The sequence below is a fragment of the Zerene cesonia genome, chromosome 17, assembly GCF_012273895.1.
Source record: "Zerene cesonia ecotype Mississippi chromosome 17, Zerene_cesonia_1.1, whole genome shotgun sequence".
NCBI lineage: Eukaryota > Metazoa > Arthropoda > Insecta > Lepidoptera > Pieridae > Zerene > Zerene cesonia.
Window position 1 is genome coordinate 113,878 of NC_052118.1, and position 9,448 is coordinate 123,325.

Below are 9,448 nucleotides of genomic sequence, written 5' to 3' on the forward strand. Positions count from 1 at the left end.
TTAACAAACGATAGGTACGCACCTGATATCTGAAGTCTCTTTCTGTAGCCTGTTTAGCCTTTCTCTGAAAATAATAAGCAATGTTCTTTAATACGTAAATATAAGAATTATTTTACCCACAGCATCTAGACAACTTTATTTCAAACAGTTCCTTCTTGTACTCTTAGATTATCTTAGATTATATAGATATTATAATTATTACCCAATTGTCTAAAATCGATGACAATATTAAAAAAGGACAGGGCGATAATAATTACAAAGCACTAGAATCATATAAACAGTAAACTCACAACGCACAAAAATTGTATTTACATTATTCATTTATAAAACGCATAAGGCTCAGGGTGCCTAAGCTCACATTAAAATCATTTAAAACATCTCATCCAAGTGCATCCAAACGACGCAGATGTAAACATGCAAGTAGCAATCACAGTAAAGTACCCGTATAGTGCGCATGTGCTCCCGCTTGGCGCGCGTGTGTCCGCACAGGCGCCGCTGCAGCCAGCGCCACGCGTACAGCGCCGACTTGGGTGAAGGCACCACGTTGAAGGGCGGCGGCGCCGTGCCGCCCTCCTCGAAGTAGCTGATCCACAGCTTGCTGCGCGCGAACTTCCATTCCACGTCTGCGCGCTCCTGCATACATAATAAATAACTGATGCAGTTAATATAAACAATATTAACTATATATGTATATTTTTAACATGCTTTTATTAGCTTTAATACAATTTAGTTGATCGTGTTTTTTAAGGTGGGCATACACGGTCATTCCACTTGGTGCGTCGACAAATGATTTGATGCGATAGACCGATGACCTTGAATATTAACCATTTAAACTACATTTATAATTTAAGTTATTTATGAGCTCCAATATATATGACTAATATTGAGCTACGTAATTATTTTGACAATATATAGCAGTTGTGGCTCAGTGGCGAGGACCTCGGACTTCAAAATCCTTAAGTTACGGTTTGAGACTAGGCGAGCATGCAGGAAATAAATAGATTTTTCAATTTATCTGCACATGAGGATAACATCACCACTGCTCAAAACGGTGAAGGAAGACATCGTGAGGAACCGGCATGTCTGAGAATCAAAAATTCGACGACATGTGACATCTGACAACCTGCACTTGGCTAGCGTGGTGGCCAAAATCCTCATAGGACGCCTATGTCCCAGCAGTAGGAACATATGTGGGCTGATGGTGAAGATGAATTATTTTGGCAAATCTGTATTCAGTGGGATCGAGAATTGCAATTAATAACAAGAGCTAAGTAATTAGTTGACTCTTACATAAGAAATAGAACTAGGTATATAGTTAATATAAGTTTGAGATATTGATTATTTTCGTCAAACTATGTAAGATGTGAATAGCTGATATTGTAGTAACAGGATATTTTGGCAAACAAACATAACACTTCACTTCATATTTATTTGCAACAAATTACGCCTACTCGAATCTATTTCACCAATGCAACTTTTGCGTAGGCGTTTTATTGACCACATAATGTCTGTAGTTTACATTATTATGACACATATTACACTGTTTAGCGCTAACGCACATCGTTCGCCTTCTCATTGCAACACTAAAATTGACAGGTAAATCTTTATAACCTGTGAGTCATTACTTAAGACATATGTTTCTTTATCGTAATGTTATAATCAGGGGCTCGTTAATATAGATACTAAATTAATTTCTGCTTTAATAATTCTTAGCAACGAATTTTTCACATATCACATAAAAATTAAACAGATTAAACTATATACGTACAGATATCAGTTGATAGGAATGATTCATCATGGCGATGAGCAGGTTGAGCAGAACGATAACATTGATGACGGCGTAGGTCCCGAACATCAGCATGCCCCAAAAACGCGTGAAGATTTTGATGCCGTCCAGCTCGAAGGACTCCAGGTCCACCAGCCCGAACGCCGCCCAGAAAAGCGTCTGCATTGTCTCGAATAAGCTACGATACATGTTTTGAATGAGTCAAACAAACTATACAAAAGAAACACGATATACTTAAACACATCGTGATTTATTATAGCCATAGGAAATTAAATTAATTTTTGGCTTTTTTCGTCTCGTTTTTTTTTTCGTCTAAAGGCCTAGTTGTAAAAATTTTAAGACGGTTGAGTTTTTGTTAATATCCGATATACTTAACACTGACTTAGCAAATCGCCTCCAGACGATGCAAGCGTCGGGGTCGTGCACGGTGCTGTTGGTGCCCGACAGCGTCGTGCAGCGCTTCTTCTCCATGTCGGCGTAGTACCACAGCAGCTGGTTCAGACCTGTGCACACACACGTGTTAGGATCACTTTCATATTTCAGAAATTTCTTCTTTTCAACGCAGATTTGTTTCTGTTTCGCTGGGCAATATTTGTTATATGTAATACTCATAGCTCAAAGCAGTTAAGGAATTACAAGTTACGCATTGATTTAACGAGACACTCACCACAAGAGAAAGCGAATATGACTAGAATATCCAGGACGAAAAACTTTAATATGTCGAGCACCATGCGGCTGAGAGACACCTGCAGCGGCCCCAAGTGCGGGTTGACGCTAAAGATGTAGACGAGCTTGAGGCTGCTGAAGATGTTGGCGGCAGAGAACAACCCCTCCGACAGCAGCATCGGGTCCCACGCGTCCCACTTCTCGCGAGGCTGGTTCCACTGAAGGCCCATAGCCATCTCTCTCCGTACCTAGTAATAAGATATTTGTATACAATATATATGTATATATATGGTAAAGTGTGTCATTTTTAGGATATTGATTTGGGAATGTAATATAACACTTTTGGCAAATACGATAAGTTTTGTTTTGGCTTTCACATGAGTGGGTGATTCTACTTACATGTAGATTTAGGTATTTATCGATTAAGTGAAGAATGAGCTAATTATTCGATATTTGTCTTTGCTTATATTTATTATATATACATAACAATTATATTCATAACAAACAATTCGACGAAGTAAACAATAGAATTACCTGGAAATGCGATACGATGCGCAGCGCGACTGTGGCGACATAGAGCGAATTGGTGACGAAATCTATGACGTTCCACATGTCGTGTACATACTCTTGTAAACCCATGTCCCACAGCTGCTTTACTTCGCTCCAAATTAGACCTGCCATTTAAGTATGGTATGAAAAAACAAAACCGACTTCAAATTGTCAGAACTAGACAAAATTTTAATGGGACATACCACATCGCAGGCACCGCCTTTTACATAAAAAAAAGCAAACATCGGTTCACCCAATAAAAAGTTGGATGCGGAAAACGATGCGGCAAATAATATTTGAATGTAAATTAATATGCTTACCGCTAACCCATGCGAGAATGAGCCACTCGACGAGTGTGGGCGGAGAGCCGCGGCGGGAAACCAGCGCGTCGTGTGTACTGCCCCAGAAGATGCCCCCAGCCGCTGTCTCGATCCGTTGGGACGCCAGGATGAGAAGGACTATATAATCATATTAAAGTTAAGTTGTTAACTTAGTTATATAACAGACAAGACGCTCGTTCCGGCTCCGCCCAGATATCAAGATTCCTGTTTCATCCCAAGGGAGCATTTATCGGGCTAAAAAGTATAGCAAATTCATCAAAATCCGTTCAATACTTTCAGCGTGATTGACGGACTTTCACATTTATAATATTAGTGTGATAACGAAATTCTATACTATAATATTCTAAGATGTTATAGTTTGCAAATGGATTTATGTTACAGTTTTGCTGTTAAAATGCTAAATGTTATTACGACTACCTTAAAGTACCGTTACCCATTCATGTTAAAACAAAGTTACCTACATAAAAACATAAAGTAGCTCGCCGAGTGGCACAGAAACTTGATGAACGGTTTCCTCAGCATGCGGCCGGCGGCGGAGTGCGGCGCGGCGATGTAGGCGACGGAGTAGAGTGGGAACATGGCGCCGATGCGCACCATCTCGGCCGCCTGCAGCAGCATGTTCTTGCGCCGGAACCCGGGCACGCTCTCGTACCAGATGGACGCCAGCAGCTGCTGCACGTTGGGGTGCGCTACGAACTGCAATTCATTCAATCAACTTTAAACAATATGCTGTGTAGTATGATTATAAAATAAACAATTAAAGTGGACACAGTATTGTGTAATTTTTGTGTTGATACAAACTATGCTACTTAAACCTAACTAAATATACATTTTGAGTATATTTGGTTAGGTTTGGGTCTTGTAATTGTATCTAAATACTTATGACATAGAACTAATTGTGTTATCGATACAATTATTGTGGCTTACTTTTTTCTGTCTGAGTTTGATGGCCAGCTTGAGTCGGGAAAGCCTCATCCTTTCTGGCGCGCCGGGCTCTATCAGCGGCGCTTGTGGTGAACCCTTCTCATGGTTCAGCAGCACCTGCAGCTCGTTGGAGGTGCGCGTGTGGTCCAGCAGAGCCGTTGCGAACTCCTGGCACTGAACGCGTAGCTCTTGGTACTCCGTTTTGAACTCATGCTCCAATGCGGACAGTCTCCTTAGTTCCCACGACAGTTCGAAAGCTGATAGTATCGGGTCTTTCGAAGATAGAGCTATGAGGGATGGGGAAGCTAGCGCTCGGTACGCGTTGATCCTGGATCGTGAGTGCCGCAAGGAGTCCTCCCGGCGCGAGCGCACGCACTCGTCGCAGCCGCAGCGCACGTCGTGCGGCACGGGCAGGCCGGCGCCGCGGTCTAGCAGCAGCTTGATGATCTCGTAGCTGTCGCGATGCGCCGCCAGTATCAGCGGCGTTATGTCCGAAGTGAATGTCGCAGTCTCCGGTGGAAGTGCCTCCCAACTCTGTAATTATGTAAATTATGAATGACACAATATGCAACGTCAGCATCATATCAGCAGCGACGTCATATCAGAAAACAATATACAATTTATATGCAGAGTTTAATAGAGTATATACTTGTACGTCGCAGCTAACTGATTCTCATTAATAGCGTAGACTCTTTATTAAACGGCGACGTTTATGAGCCGAGGCTATTAATGAGACGGCAATTTTTACCAGCTAGCTGCTACATAAGTATATAATACGATAGGAACGAGACTGGATAGTATTTCTTTCAAGAAAATGTAATTTGCATTTCAAAGGTTTTATAAAATTTAACTCATTACTTTTAAAAACCTCACAAGTGCAAATTGTCAGTCAAACTTATTAAATCGATAAACAACTAAAGAACGATGTCATACGATTGTCATTAAGTATTATTTTAAAAGTAAAACATGTACATTATAAGTAATGTTTTTGGCAATTTACATCATGAATTGCTTTTTATGAACCTAACTTCTGTACGACCTGTGAGTGTTGTACTATTTACAAAAACATTACAGTATTCATAACGAAATTTGTATTGTTATTTGTGTAACTGCTACTATTGATTTCAATCAGAAAAAAAAAATAAAAACGAATAACTGCTTAATACGGTACCAGCACATTAATTATTACTAACATGTGGTTCTCCCTCTTTTCGCGTCCGTTCTTCGTGGTCCAAGAGGGCTTCCACAGCTTCAACAAACTCTTCTGAAATGGCGTGGAGCAGAGCGTCCCGCGTTTCCACGCCAAACTCGAGTAGCAGCTCCACCATTTCCAAGTTCTCGTTGTCAATAGCCATAAGGAGCGCGCTGCGGCCGAGCGGGTCCACGCAGTCCACGTTGATGTGGCCCGTGTCCCGCGCCCGCTGCAGCACGCGCCGGGTCCCCGCCACGTCGCCTCGCTCGACGCCCAGGAGGTACTTCTTCTCCTCCAGGGACAACACAGCCATTTCCTGATGTGGTCGTACCACATTTTCTTCCTCTGTCATGCCATGTATACTATGACGCTGTAGACATAATAGCAAAATAAAAACGATTAGACGTACTTCTAACTCAACTAACAGAAATTATTGGAAATGAGTCAAACAAAAATGAACCCTATCGGGACAGAATAAACATTCACTTGACGATCGATCAAAATGTACCAGGAGCCGGTCAATAGCGCTGCATCATCTTTATTGAACCTTCAGTCATACACGACACAATAGAGACGCTTAATTCATAGTAGAAATTAAGCTTAAATGGGGCAGTATGTCTATTTATAAGATATTGATAGATTTGATAAACACTCGGCGGTAATGAACTGGCGTGTAGTTATTTTTCATTATTTATATTACAAAAATAGACGCATTCCAGCTACATGCAGTGTAGTGAAAACTAAAGTCATCCGAGAGAATGAGGAAATATACGAATGGAAAGTTTAATGAAAACAAATTCTCTTCTAAGTCACAATTATTTAAATTTCCGAACAGATTCTTTAAAAATAATATAAAGACAAGTAAATAAATAGGGGATTCGATCATTGTACTATTCAATGCAAATAAAAAATCAACAATGTTTTCCTATATCGTTAAATCTCGATATTTTTTTACAACGTTGTAGATTGACAAACATTATCATACCCATTTATCATAAGATGCGACGATAAAACAAAATAGGTCAGTTGTTAAGGGTGAAATGTCGTAGCTCGCGGGTGCTTGGGAAGGTGTCGCCTGTCGAGGCGAGTGTATCGACGCTCATTATGCAAATGGGTCGAGCCTCGCCGCCCACGCGCTCACAGCCGTCCATGTTCACAAACACTCATTGACAAAGCGCCCGCACAATGAATTAGCGACGCGCGACGCTACTACTATCTGCATAGTACGATCGAAGCTTGCACAAACTGCATTTACGTGTGACCTTTAATCCCACTAAATCATCTGTTTTATATAAATCGAATCTTGCGCTTCATTATAAACAATGTAGCGGATATCAGGCAGAATAAATATCCCAATAGCGATATCGAGATATAAAGGATCACCATGCAGAGTGGCCTACCTTGACCTTGTTGTCGAGAGGGCGCGGCTCGGGCGCGAGCAGGGCACCCAGCTCCACGCGGCAGGTGGAGGGCCGGCGGTCGCCGCTGCCGGCCGACATCTCGGAGCCGCCGCTCTCTGCACAGACAGACCGACACTGAGCGACGGCCACGCTCGCGAGCGCAGCCGCCGCTCGCGCTAACATTCAGCGTAATACAATGCGGCCGGATATAATTAGTGCGCATGCGCAACGCAGCACTCACCGGCTCCGTCGCCGCGGGCGCCATCCCGCGACCGCTCCGAGAACTGCAACAAAGGAGCGCGCGTCTTAAGTTAGGGCGGGCGGACACGCGGATACTGAATATCACGCGAGAATGCAGTCATGCATAAAATAATTTCAATTATTTTGCTCTGTCGCAACGTGAAACATGTATAAACAGAATTATCTTCGTGTCTTAAATTTTAATTTAATTAATACCTACTTACATTCTTATCGGATATAAATTACAGTACAGGAATATTTTGAAGACAGAAAACCACAGAATACCAAAAATAATTTACAGAATGTTTTATTTAAAGATACGTCAAAAATGAGGCAGTAGCAGAGAATACATTAAACATAAGACAGCTATAGCCATTCGTGAAAACTTTTTTTTCAGACAAAATGTCCCCTCTAAGTTGAACCTAATATTTGACTATCACCGTATAAATGTTGTCAAAATCTCCTCAGTTGTTTTTTATGGGAAAGACACCCATACAAAAGGAAAACCTAACCTCTTTTTAAATCACATTTAAGGTATAGACATGACGATGGTATTTATTTATCTTAAATATTTTTAAAACGTCAGATTATCATATATTTAATACATGTACATAGAAAAGATTAACAAAATCTTAATTAATCAATTACAATATGTTCACTTCTATGAAGTGGCCATTACCTTTTTCTGTATTTAGTGTTAGTTACATAGTAAATAAATAAATAGCATTCACATACAAAATCATCAACATTCATTGTATTTTTTGACTCTTCCACTGATAATAAAATGCTAGACCAGTAACTTTATAACGTATATAATATGTAAAGTCATACCTGCACGCGGCGCACGCGACGCGCGGCGATCTGCCGCGAGTGTCTGCGCAGCGCCTCCAGCGTGGACGCCCGCGCCGCCTGTCTACAAAACACCTTCTTTATTGCCTCGTAAACCTGAACGCACTGCGCATTTTTTGTTCGCAATGAAGTACGTGATATATTTAGTACTCGTAGTTCACGCGTTTCACAAGCTTCCCTGCCATATGATCTTCCAATGATTAATTTGCGAAAAGGTTGTCAAAACAAGTTGTTAAGAAGATATATATATTCCGTTTTAAAAAGAAAGTATATAAACAAACATGACGTATTTACAGCAAATGTTTTTTACAGTTTCACTTGTGAATGAGACATGCTGGAAAGGCAAACGTACCGCCAAAGTAGTTATAGAATTACTTGTATTGATACACATTGTTACTCATCTTTAGATTTATGTATAGTGTTCATACAGTTAACAATATACAAGTTATGATCATACTTCCGACTACAGCTATACTCTATGAAACTAGTATTAGTTTAACGTAGACGTATATAGACTAAGACGTATGTCTTAGCAGTTCGTTTTCGTCTCTCTTTTTCAATATACTCAAAGTCATCCAAATCGATTCAGCGATTAAGGCTGATAAAGTACTGGAAACGTCACAGAGATATGAAGAGACTTGCTTTAAGCATGTGTATTATTTATTATATGGTGAAATACATGTGAGTAGTAAGGATAATTATTATGAAATCGCTATGTAAGCAAAGTTTTAAGTACTTATAAACAATTTTTTTTTAATTTTGTTTTTTAGTTTTATAGCATTGAAATGCTTTAATTCAAAATTTCTCACTCATATCTTTGTTATAATTAAATGAAAACTACAAAAGAAAGGTTTGTAGCGTATAATCGAGTTAGGTTATGAGTATTCTCTAGAGTGCCTACTTCGGAAATTCTCCCATCCCCGTAGACATTAGGTTAATGACGTTATTGGCTAAATTCAGTCCCTAAACGCTGTCTGAAAAATAAATGTTACATTTCTTACCGACATTGTATTAAGCAGAATAAATAATCTTTATTCAATTCTTTTTTCTTTTTTGTTTCGTGAAGATATTTAGCAGGTCATTATTCACGTTTAGTATTTACCCACTGTCTTCAGCACTCAATAAATCAGAAGCGAACGTCCTTCCATATGAAAATAATACAAAAAGAACTTAGAAACTTTGTCTATTTTATCACGGAGAGGGAATGAGTAGCTAATAAAGTAAAAATCAAGCGAACATCGACTTCAACGGATTTTTATTGTCATTTGTTTTAGTATTTCGAACATACATTTTTACTTGCATACATTGAAATCTCTACTCTTTTATTAATATAATTAATATGTGTTGACGTAGGTAGTAACGAATATTAGTACCACTGTAGGTGTAACGAATATATAAAAAAATAACCATACTCGTATCATACAATTTTAATAGAAGAGGGTGAAAAAAAGTACAGAGAAAGTGAAAAACGAAAAAAAAAATAAGAACTAGATTCTAGGGC

The 9,448-nt window shown here is 39.7% G+C and overlaps 1 protein-coding gene across 1 annotated transcript in view; it reads right to left on the reverse strand.

The window, feature by feature from the left end:
- LOC119833577 (transient receptor potential-gamma protein-like) overlaps window positions 1-8,011 on the reverse strand; it is a 15,013-nt gene extending 7,002 nt beyond the window's left edge. Inside the window, exons 1-13 of the mRNA XM_038357646.1 lie at window positions 7,930-8,011; window positions 7,100-7,142; window positions 6,859-6,974; window positions 5,460-5,828; window positions 4,270-4,800; window positions 3,804-4,038; window positions 3,322-3,459; window positions 2,987-3,126; window positions 2,454-2,700; window positions 2,169-2,289; window positions 1,769-1,964; window positions 442-633; window positions 23-64 (exon numbers count right to left, since the gene is read on the reverse strand). Of these exons, the coding sequence (XP_038213574.1) occupies window positions 23-64; window positions 442-633; window positions 1,769-1,964; window positions 2,169-2,289; window positions 2,454-2,700; window positions 2,987-3,126; window positions 3,322-3,459; window positions 3,804-4,038; window positions 4,270-4,800; window positions 5,460-5,828; window positions 6,859-6,957 (2,310 nt within the window). The 5' untranslated portion in view covers window positions 6,958-6,974; window positions 7,100-7,142; window positions 7,930-8,011. The remainder of the gene's footprint in view (window positions 1-22; window positions 65-441; window positions 634-1,768; window positions 1,965-2,168; window positions 2,290-2,453; window positions 2,701-2,986; window positions 3,127-3,321; window positions 3,460-3,803; window positions 4,039-4,269; window positions 4,801-5,459; window positions 5,829-6,858; window positions 6,975-7,099; window positions 7,143-7,929) is intronic.
- Window positions 8,012-9,448: the final 1,437 nt, after the last annotated feature.